Here is a 12,835-nt window from a genome sequence, read left to right as displayed (position 1 = left end):
GTCATGTGTTTTGCAGTGTACACAACAACTACCTAGTGTGCACGTAAGCAGATGACAACTCTCTTTTACCGAGTTGCCATCTGTTTTTGCATGGTACATGGCAACTGCCCTAACGTGCACGTACATGGCAACTGCCCTAACGCGCACGTAAGCAGATGGCAACTCTTCCTTTTACATGGCAACTGTCCTAGCATGCTTGTGAGCGTGGCAACTCTCTCAACTACTTAGGGTTAGTATGTGGCAACTCCTAAAGTTTTGAAATTATGGCAACTACATTAGACCAGACCATACATGACAACTGCAGTTGAGCAATCATGACAACTGCAGTTGTCTGACATGGCAACTGTAGTTCAACGACATGGCAACTGCAGTTAAACAAACATGGACAAGGGTCTGGACCATGGCAACTGCGGGCGCGCGGTGACTGTCACGCGTGGCATGCGGGACCAGGAGGTACGAGGCCTGACATACGTGCGTGTGGGCGTTATCAATTTCGCCCACACGCACGCGTGTGAGAGGGATCGGGAGGGAAAAAAGAGGTGTGTGGGCATTACTTGTGTTTGCCCACATGTAGGTGTGTGGGCTGTTCCTCTTATACACCACAGAAAATGTGTGGGCGGACTCCCTAACGCCCATACGTGTGTCACTTATCGGCGTCCATTTTTATTATGTTTGAGGGGTTTTGTACGTACCTTCTGATGAATTTTTATAATACTCCTAGATCTGTATGTTTTTTCAAAAAAAAAAACATATACATAGTGCGTACTCCCTCTTAAACTAATGATCTAAACATTCTTAAACTAGTTTACATAAAGAGAGTACTTTAGAAGAAAAAAGAAGAGTCTAGTGCACGAGACACGCTTTCGGTACATCGGTGGCCGCACCATCTCACGACGGCGACCCAAAGAAACACGTTAAGACCCGGACCATTGTGCTCTCCAAACGCGTACCAGTTCATCGTCAGTATCCACCAACCATAAATAATCAGGTTCGTTCCTCTATCCAAGCTTTTTTTTCCCTTCGGCGACTCCGCGGGCGGTCGCGGCTTCTCCGGTCTCCGCCCCCTTTAGATCCACCCTTCCGGTCGCCATGGTTCCTGACTTGTCCCCTATCCATCGCAGGTAGCAGCACCAGCACGGATCCGCGGCAGCACCAGCGATGGCAGAGTTCTCGTGGCTCACGGCGCTAGGGTTCGTCTTCCTGACCTTCAACTCCGGCATGGCCGTCTACCGCTCCAACGGCGACGCGGGGTCCGTCATCTTCGTCGCCATCTCCTACCTCGACCTCGTGGCCCTCTTCGCCTGCCTGCGCCTCTACGAGCGCCTCGACCGCCACTCCCCTCGCCGGGAGCGGATCAAGGCCGCCGTCTGGGCGCTCACCACGCTGCTCACCGTCATGTTCACCTACAAAGTCGCCGAGGTCATGCCGCTCGCCGTCAAGCTCCTCGTCTGGGCGATGGCCGCCGCCACCACCTTCGGCGGCTTCTACGTCTTCTTCGTCCACGACGACAAGCAGTACCAGCAGCTGCAGGACGCGTCGGCGGCCGCCGAGCGCGGGGACGTCGCCAACTAGTAGCTGTACTAGACGGCGGCGGGGCGCTTGCCGCCGCGAGGTACGTGCTTCGGTGCTAACAGCGGCGTGGGGCGTTAGATCTGGGGGCAAACTACTAGGTCGTTCCTGTATCTTGGCTGTTCCTCTTCGCTTTTTTTGCCGGCTTGCTGTCACATGCTCTGCTTTGGCTTGCCGGTGTGCTCGGATTAGCAGATCTGGAATTTGGCCACCGGCAGAGGAGATCTGTCCAGTTTGATTATATGCTTGTTGATCACATTGATAATTGTGTGCCCTGTTGAGAAGTGAGTTTGTGTTAATTATAGTTCCTGATTGGACCACCAAATTGGGCGTGTGTCCGCCACGAGGAGGAAGAAACTGCGACAGCTTAAGGTAAGTTGAGTGGATTGCAATTGTGTAAGGGCTCTATTTGCATCAGGAGGAGGGTAGGGGAACAGATGCTGAGGGAGTATAGAGAAGAAACCAGAGAAAAGCCATAGTCTGCGAAAGTGGATGATCCCTTGGTACAGAGGTGGTGTTGAAACTGCAGATAGTTTCCTTGAATTTGTGTGAAAACAGTGAATTGTCGTGACTAACCACAAGTTGACAACTCCACGGGAACTTTAGATTGAACATGTGGCCACTGGAAATTTGATCAACGAACGGAAAATATTTCAACCGTACTTGAGGTATATGAGAGCAAGAGTCGAAATCAGTCAACCATTGGTGGCCTCATCAGCGTGCGATTGTTTTTGTACTATCTTAAAGATTTCAGCTGATTTATGTCCGTGCTTGCAAAGAGTGTCTGGATTGCTCTTACCACCTGGATAAATATCTTTTCATGGATCATTCAAGAAACTTGAAGTGCAGATATCCTTCATACTCCACCTTTTCTTGTCAAGAAAATATGACTAAGACAATAAATGGGCAATATTTCAACTGGATTTGAGATAGGAGATCAAGAGTCAAATTCATTCAACCATTGGTGGCCTCATCAGCGTTCAATTGTATTTTGCACTCTCTTAAAGATTTCAGCTGATTTATGTCCCTGCTTGCGAAGAGCAGCTGGTTTACTCTCAACTTGACGCAGAAGTATGGATGCTGGGAACCACGTCACCTCCTGGATGAAGGAGATCATTTCACGGTTCATTTAAGAAAATTGGCAAAGTGCAGAGATCCTTCATATAACTTCAAGAAAATAAGACAAGACAAGATTGTGTGCAGAGACTGGAGAGCCAGAATAATAAAGAGTAGAGAAGTTGTTCACGTCAGAAGAACAATGAGGAGGGAACTTGTTCATGTTTGCTTTTCTGTTTACCAGTATACCGATGAACTGTTCGTAATGAAAATACAAGCACAGACTAAGACAGCTCATTGATAACTATGTGTAGTGGGAGCTAGGAAAGTGTCATTGGAATTTATTATCAGCAGTAATGGATGACACATACAAGAGAATTGATACAAGAAAATTTACAAAGCAGCGGATGTGCAAGCAGAAACAAATATATTACAGCTATGACAATGCTGATGCCAGTGCCAATTCCGATGCTAATTCTTTGTCACATTACCCGGCAAGCCGACAGCAAGGTGAGTTGCAAGGGAAGAGAAAAGGCCAAGATATAATAACCCCTAGTTGCCCAAATATAATTTGCCGTCGCTGTTGCCTGAGGTATGTGCTGCGCTGTAGCAAGTGCACAGCCTGCCCTATTTACGCGTTTAAGTTGAATAAATTCCACTATCTGCGAGCTATAAGCTGTAGCCTTTATATAAACTGTATTATGTCTATCTATGATTATATCGTATGTTGTTCATGTCTGTAACTGTCGTTCATGGCTGGGTTAAGTACGTATTGTACACTACTGGCTTCTACTGTCGTTTGCTCCTCGTTGTAATATTAGGGGGTTCATCATCGGATATTCATGGTCTGTATTCAGTATTTCTGTATAAAATGGGTGCCTCTGTGCTGTCCTAGTAATAGTGCATTATCCTGGAGATGCTCTGTATTCCGTTCATCTCTTTTTCGTCAACTCTCTTTGGCAACTTTATTATATTTATTATTTTCATAACAAGTCTGTCCATTTGGAGTAGTCTTTTGTGGGGGCGTCAGGCTTATAGCCGGCAGCAATGTGCATAACCTGTCAACAAAGGCAGCAGCGGCTGCAACGACCAGTTCATACGGCTGCGTGCAACAGTCCAATGTGCACAGTCCAATGCTGAGAGTTTCAAGTTTTCTTTGCGTGATAGTGCAAGAGGCAGGATCGATGAGGCTACCAAGAAACACCTTCCTTGCAGCAAGGGTTGTGCTATAGTAGAACTTGACAAACCGACGACCATGATTTGCTGATAGATGAGTGCTCGCTGGTCGCTTCCCTTGCCCAACCTGAGACCGCACTTTGGTTATTTTATATACCCTCGATCCTGAATTACTTGTTGTAGAAATGAATGTACGTATATATTTACATAAATTTAGCAGTTCCCTGTCACGCGTTGTTCTTTCCAATCTTGTGACTTCACGAAATGACCAACAATAACTTGTTTTTAAACAATGACCAACAATAACTTTCTTTTAGGAAACACAGACTTTTAGGTTAAACAATCCACTCAGTGTCCACATGCTTGCTTGAGTCTATAAACAGTGCTGCCGAATCATGGAATGTTGCATGGATGGTTAAACACCCCTCAATTCGAAAAAAGGAAAAAAAAAAAAGAAGCATTTGCCGGTGTTTTTTATTTTTCATACTTCAGTCCATAGGGCAACCACGCTATTAAGAGGGGGTGCACCTTGAAGATACCGTTGGAATCAACTACACATACACCTAAATTTATGCACCCAAGCCATACTCATATTAGTGAGGAGAGGGACCCTAAACTGATGGGATACATTGTTTCTGGATACCTCAGAACCTTAGGGGTAGCCCAAAACTTCCGGAGCAAGGTCCGGCTAGCTTCCGGGGCGGGCAGAGAGATTGCAAAATATGTGATCTATGGAAATCCAGGAACTTTCGTGGCAAAGTCTGGCCAGCTTCTGGGGGACTCGGTGGACTTGCACCTCATGTGCAATGTTTCTAGATACCCCGGAGCTTCCGAGGGCGAGGACTTTCGGGCTCACAGAAAACGTGTGGTAACGGTTGGATATGGAGTCACATCATAAACAGTCTTCTTCTTGTCAATATGAAGGCGACGACTCCATTTCTTGAACTCGATTTCTTGGAGATATCCCTCCCTAGCTACCCAAAACTCTTGATCTTTTGGGGAGTGAAGGATAAGTGCCCGATCTACACATTCACCAAAGCAAAAGTTCGTTCATCTTTTGTTTTTGCGGTGCATCTTATTACTCTTGAAGGTTAGAGACTCTTAGGCGATAGAGGTGCTCTGGTGAGGAATCAAAGTGTGATTTACCCCCGAAAAGTTTGTAAAGGTTTGGAGGCCGCCTGAAGGTCTATCACTAGTGGTTGAGAATCACATTCGTTGTGATATCAAGAGAACATGATGAGCTCTTGTGTTGTTGATGTGCCTTCGTGGTAACATCCACCCCCAAATGGTGACTAGCTTCACCCTAAGAAAGTGAACATGGGGATACTCCTCGTCTCTAGAGTTTCAATTATCTCTAGCCCTAGCTCCTTCCATGCGGTTACTTAGGTCACTTGACCTTGCAATTGATATTTCATATTGTGTTGTTGAACTTCTACTATTGTTGCTATCATGTATTTCTAGAACTTAAACCATCTTTGCAATTGTTACGCTTACATCCATATTTCACATGTGCTTAAAATTGCTAAATAGTAACTAAAATTTGTAATTGTACATATTCATTCCTTCTAGGTCCATATCGATCCTTTCAACCATCTCTCTCTAGATTAGGAGCTCAGCTGGAGAATGTCACAACGAACTTGTATACATAGAACATAGCTATTAATTTCATACCAGTTTACATGGAAATCTGCATAGACGACAAGTATAAACACTCGCACTGAATCTATTTGAGGTGTGAGGCCCGACAACATAATTTTGAAAGTAGATGAACCATTCTTAGAATATTACTCCCTCCGTCCCATAATATAAGAGCGGTTTTGACACTACACTAATGTAAAAAACACTCTTATATTATGGGACCGAGGGAGTAATTCACTATCAGGGGTCTGTTAAAAACATCTGGAGAGAACAACAAACACAGTTATCAAATTTGGAAGAGTTTATGAAAAAGGTGAAAATTTTGAAATATCAAACATTTTTTAAAACCTAAATAGAAATTTGAATTTATGGAAAAAATTCGGAATTTCCAAATATTCTTTTGAAAAAGGAACAATTTTTAAATTTATAACATCTTTAATTTTTTTTAATTACCATTTTTTTGAAAAAAAACAACATGTTTTAAAATCTGAACATTTTGTGAAGTTTTTTCTGAAAAAGTGAATAAATTTAGAGTATTGAACATTATTTAAAAACGCGAATATAACTAGAAATTTTCAAACATTTTCTGAAAAAGTGAACAAATGCTCAAGTTCTGAACAATTTTTGAAGATTTTATTTTCTTGAAAAAGTATTTTTTTATTAAATTCCAAATATTTTGTAGAACTTGTTTATTAGAAATTCCAAACAATTTAAAATCAAGATATTTGGAAAGAAGTGAACATTTTTAAATTACGAGCATTAAGAAACACAAATTTAAAAAAAATCTATTTTTTTGGAAAAAAACAAACTAGTGTTGAAGATCTGAATAATTTTTGATGATTTTTAATTTTTTGAGAAATTATGAATTTACAAAAAAAAACAAGAACCAGGAACCGAATAAAAGGAACTAACATGAAAACAAGGGTTCAGAAACCTTCGAAGGTCATCTACAACATAAACGCTAATCACGGGTGCCAAGATCGATTTCCTGGCTGTTTTGCCCGATTCTTGTTCGAAGCCAGGAATCTAGCTTGCATCAATGCTGAGGGCGCCCCAACGCTGTTTTTTTTTGCACGAGGCTATTTTGACTGGAGGTGGGCACTATCATGGATGCAAAATACTCCCTCCGTTTCTAAATATTTGTCTTTCTAGAGATTTTCAACAAGTGACTACATACGAAGTAAAATGAGTGAATCTACATTCTAAAATATGTCTACATACATCCGTATATTATAGTCCATTTGAATGTCTAGAAAGACAAATATTTAGGAACGGAGGGAGTAGAAATTTTTGAATCCAGTGCGAAGTACAAGCTTCAAAAATCCCACTAGAGAGAGGGAAAAGATCATGTCGATCTCATACTTATGGCGAGGCCGGGGAGCGTATCACTCCTGGAGGGGGCGCCCTTGACAGAAACAACATTAGTTCACCGTTGGCTCCGCCGCGTGGTCCTCCTAGACCTTGTGGCAGAGAGGGTGCGAGATCCCCATAGAGACCAACTAGGAAAGGAAAATCCCTTGTCGGTGGCACCAAATTATGCATGGGGAGGCAGACCCTGCTGGGAGAGATTCAGGCCTGGTGGTGTGGAGGGGAGGAGATGTTGTGTGGGCGGTGTCAGGTGGCTCTGGGTACCGGAGACGAGCCACGATCTGCAAAGAGAGAGAGAGAGAGAGTGAGTGAGAGAGAGAGGACGAAGTGATGGGACATAGAAAGACAAAGAGTGGTCAGACGTTTTCTTGTTGGCCTTTGTGTTGTACAAATGAGACATTATGTAGTTTCTGCAGCGCCTGATGCTATTATAGCGTTGAAGATATAGACGCTAACAGAAACACTAAGCTAAAATTTCAGTTTTTATTTTCCTCTAGCGCCCAAGCAAGTGTGTGAGCATTGAAGATGCCGTAAACTGTTCCCAAAACCGTTTTAGAAAAGGAAAACTCTTGTTTTCAACCGATTGATTTTTCATCTCCTTAAGTCGCCTCTGCCAGGCGCCACGTGTCCCAGCGGGACTGCCGCACCGCTTACCTCTCGCTTCCTTATCTTCTCGGGCGAAGCAATCCCATCGGCTCCAGACGCTCGATCCCCTTTGCTAGCTCTCGCTCCCTCTCTCTTTTTCCCCAAATCAACTCTGCCATTGGCGAGGTGGTGCTCCCAGGCCGGGCCAGCCACCATTGATTGCCAACGCTTCATGTTGAAGGGACTCTGCGAGCTGCCGGATGGGGCGCGACGTCGTCGAGGTCTCTGGTGCTGTGATGTCGGCGGGGCTGCAGCAGTTGGCATCTCGCAGCTGGGGTGCTGCCGGCCGGTGCTGCAGAGCATTGACGGACGCTGCGGATAGGGTGCCGGCAAGCTGCGTTGCAACATCCACCTTGCTGCATGCTGGATGGGGCGCGACGCCGTCAGCTCATCGGTGCTGCGATGCCGGCGGGATTGCAACAAAAGGCAAATCTAAGGGGGCTCGCTGGTGTTGCGATGAAGCATCGCGTGCCAGGGCAAGCACTCTCTACAAAATCATCCGGCTGATCCGTAGCAGCGGCCTTCAGAAAAACCTACACTACGCTGCTAAATGGGCTGTGCGTTTGCTGACAACTTGACGCAATGAGCGTCGTATAGGAAATACGGGACCAGAAACCCTAATGCTGCGAAATGGACTTCCGAATACTCCACTCCGGCCCACGGAGCAGCCTAAAAGAGCACCGCTCTCCCTTTGCGAGAGTGCTTGCCAGCAGTTTGTTGCTCTTCCTCCTCCGCCGCCGCTGGAATGGCACTGCCAAACATGGCCGGCGACGCCCTCAGGGTAGTCGACCTCCCGGGCCGCGGCCGCGCGCTCCTCGCCGCCCGCGACATCCTCGAGGGCGAGGTGCTCCTGTCGGAGTCGCCCATCCTCCTCTACCCGTCCTCGCTCGCCTCCCTCTCCTCCTACTGCTCCGCCTGCTTCCGCTCGCTCCCACCGCCGCCCCACACCCCCTGCCCTTCCTGCCGCGCCGCCGCCTTCTGCTCCCCTGCCTGCGCCGCCGCCTCCCACCCGCGCCTCCTCTGCGCCGCGCTCTCCAGCGGCCTCGCCGCCGCCCCCGAGGCGCAACAGGAGCCCCTCCTCTTCCTCCTCTCGGCCTACTCGCTCCAGGAGCCCTCTCTCAGCGCCATCCTCTCTCTCTCCTCGGCACCCTCTCCGACCCAGCAGCAAGACGCCGCGGGCCTCCACGCCGCGGTGGCGTCGGTGGCGCCGCCGCACACGCTGCCCGCGGGCTTCTCGCTGGACCTCACGGTGGCTCTCCTCTCCAAGGACCGGACCAACAGCTTCTCGATCCTGGAGCCATACCGCCCCGACGTGCCGCTGGAGGTCCGCAAGGCGCGGTGCTGCGCGGTGTACCCTCGCGCGTCACTGCTCAACCACGACTGCCTGCCCAATGCTTGCCACTTCGATTATGCCGACAGGCCGGGGCCAGGGAACACGGACATCGTCGTGCGCTCTCTCCATGGTATAACAGAGGGGAAGGAGGTTTGCATCAGCTATTTCGCGGCCAATTGGAGGTATGCTGACAGGCAACGCAGGCTGCTGGAGGATTATGGGTTCCGGTGTGAGTGTGATCGGTGTCAGATTGAGAGCAAGTGGAAGTTTGATGATGATAATGATGGTGCTGATGGGGATGACACCATGGAAGAGGAGCATGGCAAGGAGGTCGCTGAAGATGGCGGTGATGAGGGGATGGAGCAGGAGGAAGGGAGTGACGACGATGACGACGATTTCCCGCATGCCTTCTTCTTTGTGAGGTATCTGTGTGATCGTGAGGACTGCTATGGCATGCTTGCGCCGCTGCCACCCTTACCGAACGGTGAGCTGTCCCATGTATTTGAGTGCAATGCCTGTGGGCAACTGAAGAAGGAGGAAGACGAGGATGAGCCTGATGCTGGTGATTGCAGCATGGACCAGTAGGATGTTTGCTGCTGTTTTTTGGGGTAAGTATTCACAGTACTGAGTATTCGTCACTTACAATTTTATCGGCTGCAGTGCATTGGTGATACTTCTTCCTGAAGCTTCCGAATTCATATCCGAGTAGTATCTTAGTTCAAGATAAAACATTTGGGTGAGCTGTAGAGCAGGAAATGAATGATTTGATTAGGCCAGTGTAGCACGCAAGTGACAACAACCTTAACCGGTGTTAATTTCCATTTGTTTATTTGTTTCATAGCTTGACGTGAGAAGTTTTTATTATGGTTTCTCTGAATTCTCTAGTTAAAGCTAAAAGAACAGGTGAAATGTCAAGTCATGCACTACTTGACTACCGAAGGTTACCATTTGGAAGTATTACTATGCAAGAGAAACACAGAAAGCTTACTGAATTTTACTCCGTCCGTCCCACAATATAAGAGTTTTTGCAAGCTATGTTAGCTTGCAAAAACATACTAGCTTGCAAAAACGCCTTATATTATGGGACGGAGGGAGTATTAGGTTCGACTTGGCTTCTTGACTTGAAGAGAAACACGGAAAGCCGACCCAGTCAAAATAGTGCTTGGTTATATATTACTCCTACTATATAAGTTTGCAATGAGCACGAGCATCAAATTTGAAAGTACATGTAGGCAATGAGTGGACATTATATTTGGGTTTCCTCTTGGTTTCTATACTTGATTAAATAAAATTAGCAAAAAGTCACATGGGAACATATGTCTAACGCTTCCTATTGTGGTTATTTGTGATAACTATAGTGAGGCACTAGTACGTTGGTTGCAGATAGTTTGGGAACTATTTGTGTGTACGTGTTAGTTTGTCTTTGATGATCTAACATGTGAATTGTTATATCACAGAGCACTTGGTGGATGGTGATGAAATGGATGCACCGGTCGGCTTCCGTACTTTGGGGCTGTTTGCCTTGAAGAACTGGTCTAATGCACCTGAAGTCAGGAAGACGTATGTTGTACTGCATGATTTCGTTCACTGAATGTGATTTGTAGGCAACCTTGCCTGGACCTGTACAATTATTATTACGCCTATATCTATCTTGGCCATGTGAACCTGGTGTGGCGTTAGGAACTGACAGTGCAAAGTCCACTCGTCAGCGTATGGATTATTGCCCCTCTGTTTATCTTGCCTTTGACCTGCATCATTGCCCGTTCGTTCAGGTTATAAAAATCATCTTTCTTTGTGATTGTTGTTGTGTATTTTTGTTTAGGGGAATGGTGTATTTTATTTGGTGATTACGACGGAGATCAAACTTGCTGAGCGTTGTGCATTTTTTGCGTTGTGAGCAAATGAATGTGCTTAGCTAGCTCCTGTATATATCCAGGAAAGTAGATCAAGCATTTTATTTGGTGATACCCGCGGACAAGCCTCGTGGGAGTCACAGTCGCATGAGAACCTATACTGCTCTTTAGAAAAGCAACATAGCTCTTGTAAAAATGCTTCCAGTATGAGTGCTGGATTAGCCAGATGGATCAACAACATTGCAACATCAGATGGATGCCAATTAACTATTGTGAAATACCCGCGAATAATTCGATCATCGCTGCCAACAAGGTAAGAGAATATGCATTTTATTGAATAACCACATGGCTATCTATCTGGATCATACGAATGGAAACAAAACAACGCACGCGATTAAACACACGAAAATCGTGCTCTGGGACTAGTACTCAAACTCGATCATGACGATAATCTATATGCCGTGCCTGATCATGAGTTAATGACGGTCGGACAACACTGGACAAGCTCGATCAGAAGCAGGCGTCGAGGAGGCAGCAGCAGCAGAGCGCCGCGCAGCTGCAACGACACAAGAAGCAGACAAACATTATTAGTAGTTCATGACAAATGTGGCTACGGATACGACGAAGACGTGTGTGTCAGTGTCCGAGCCGGGTGAGAATTCGAAACAAGGGAGAGAGAAAAATTACCATCCTTTCAAGAAGCCGTCGCCGCCGTGTCCGTGCCCGCCGCGGCTGGTGGTGTCGGCGCCGGCGGGAGGGTACTGTTGGTCCTGCGGGTACGTGGACGGCGGCGGCGCGATGTAGGCCTGCTGGTGCTGCCCCGGCGGAGGGTACGCTGCTGCGGTGCCCGGCGGCGGGTAGCCTGCATAACCCGAAGAAAACAGAACGATACACTCAGAATTCAACAACCAAACACGCTCGCTGGTGATTTCTACGAACCGTCAGAAGGAAATTGGTACGTACCCTGCTGGTAGCTCATGGTCGAGTTGCAGGAGGAGCTAGCAAAACAATGCTCTGTTCCTCTGAGTTCTGACGCAACTAACAGATATTCTACCAATCAAGATCAGGAGAGGAGGAGGAAGGAGGAGGAGGAACTAGCTAGGACTGGACAGAACGGGATGGAGTGGAAACAGCGTCATCGAGCGTCTACTTATAGGGAGATGCACGCGCGCATGCGGCATCCGGTGGGTTGCTTAGACGCGTCGATCGCCGCCGTCTTGACAAAGAGACTGGTTGACGGTTTCCTTAGATTAAAGGAAGAAATCCACGCGGCAATGGCTGCAACGTCGCTCTCGTCGGTGGGTGGCTAAAGGTGACGGTTCCGCCCTTCCTTCCTTCCTCGCCGTGCTTATCTGCGGCGAACCTTCGTCGTCGACGAGGGCCGGCGTGCTGACTGGGTTGGCATTGGTCAACTGCATCAAAGTACTGCTAGAGGAAATGAGTAAATGACACACGGGGACGAAACATCGGTGCATGCCAAGACGACAAGTCTCTCCTACGCTTCCTACACGGGAGGATAGTGCGATCCTAACGTATGAAATGCTGTTTCTGTTCACGGTTATGAGAAACAGAGTGATTGTGAAGTGTCATTGCAGCGTTTTAACTTCATAGACTACTTTTCTTGAGCGCCGGCATTTCTTCAACAAAAGCAAGCGGCTTTCGTTGAATGCTAGAAGGAAGATTTTTTCTTCTCAAATACGCAAAAGACTTGCATATCATTTCATTGATAGGAGAGAAAAGGAGTTACAATAAGGCCCACCGACAAGCCACGAACGCGAATACATGACGTGGGTTTCGCGAGGAAGGGCAACAATGTTTGTCGGCGGATCACCCTAGGCTTCGTCTCGGGCAGAATAGCTGCTAGCCCGGGTGGCAGCCCAGGTCTTGGCCTTCACAAGCAGGTGTTGGTCAGGCTCAGATACTTGGTCACAAAGCACACAGTTTGGCGCATGCGCTAGTCCACGTCAGAGCAGCCTGTAGGCGGTCCAACACCGGTGTTGGAGAGCGAGCAGATGAAGATCTTGGTTCTCAATGGCGCCAAAGATTGCCAGTTGAGCCGCCATCGATATGCCGTGGTGGAGTCGAAAAGCATCGCCGAGTAGCAGGAGGCAATAGAGTAGGATCCGTTGGCGATCATCATCCATGAGAGTTGGTCAGGCTCATTTGATAACTAAGGAAACTGAACACTCTTCCATAA

General features: G+C 47.2%; 3 protein-coding genes across 4 annotated transcripts; 2 read left to right on the top strand and 1 right to left on the bottom strand.

The window, feature by feature from the left end:
* The first annotated feature begins 851 nt into the window (after positions 1-851).
* On the top strand, positions 852-3,523 carry LOC123160449 (uncharacterized). 2 transcript variants are annotated; one of them, XM_044578265.1, is made up of 2 exons: positions 852-988; positions 1,122-3,523. In XM_044578265.1, the coding sequence occupies exon 2, from the start codon at positions 1,159-1,161 to the stop codon at positions 1,570-1,572; it is 414 nt and encodes a 137-aa protein (XP_044434200.1). In that variant the 5' UTR covers positions 852-988; positions 1,122-1,158; the 3' UTR covers positions 1,573-3,523. The 2 variants fall into 2 exon arrangements, with proteins under 2 accessions (XP_044434200.1, XP_044434201.1); XM_044578266.1 differs by having other exon boundaries at positions 979-1,053.
* A 4,637-nt stretch (positions 3,524-8,160) lies between these two features.
* On the top strand, positions 8,161-10,583 carry LOC123157691 (histone-lysine N-methyltransferase ASHR2). The gene is made up of 2 exons (XM_044575930.1): positions 8,161-9,393; positions 10,243-10,583. Exon 1 carries the CDS (start codon positions 8,198-8,200, stop codon positions 9,368-9,370), a length of 1,173 nt encoding a protein of 390 aa, XP_044431865.1. The 5' UTR covers positions 8,161-8,197; the 3' UTR covers positions 9,371-9,393; positions 10,243-10,583.
* Positions 10,584-10,952: 369 nt separating this feature from the next.
* LOC123157692 (cysteine-rich and transmembrane domain-containing protein WIH2) lies at positions 10,953-11,800 on the bottom strand. Its single transcript, XM_044575931.1, has 3 exons — positions 11,602-11,800; positions 11,326-11,500; positions 10,953-11,194 (listed from the first exon to the last, which is right to left on the bottom strand). The coding sequence occupies exons 1-3, from the start codon at positions 11,615-11,617 to the stop codon at positions 11,149-11,151; spliced, it is 237 nt and encodes a 78-aa protein (XP_044431866.1). The 5' UTR covers positions 11,618-11,800; the 3' UTR covers positions 10,953-11,148.
* Positions 11,801-12,835: the final 1,035 nt, after the last annotated feature.

The sequence above is a fragment of the Triticum aestivum genome, chromosome 7B (genome assembly GCF_018294505.1).
Source record: "Triticum aestivum cultivar Chinese Spring chromosome 7B, IWGSC CS RefSeq v2.1, whole genome shotgun sequence".
Classification (NCBI taxonomy): Eukaryota; Viridiplantae; Streptophyta; class Magnoliopsida; order Poales; family Poaceae; genus Triticum; species Triticum aestivum.
The sequence above is the reverse complement of the archived record's forward strand: the minus strand, read 5'-3'. Positions and strand labels throughout refer to the sequence as shown.

Coding starts and splice junctions, on each gene's coding strand:
- LOC123157692 (XM_044575931.1), bottom strand. Junction 11,195..11,325: donor GACGGCTTCTTGAAAGGATG/GTAATTTTTCTC, acceptor GTGTCGTTGCAG/CTGCGCGGCGCTCTGCTGCT.
- LOC123157691 (XM_044575930.1), top strand. CDS start 8,198: ATGGCACTGCCAAACATGGCCGGCGACGCCCTCAGGGTAGTCGACCTC.
- LOC123160449 (XM_044578265.1), top strand. CDS start 1,159: ATGGCAGAGTTCTCGTGGCTCACGGCGCTAGGGTTCGTCTTCCTGACC.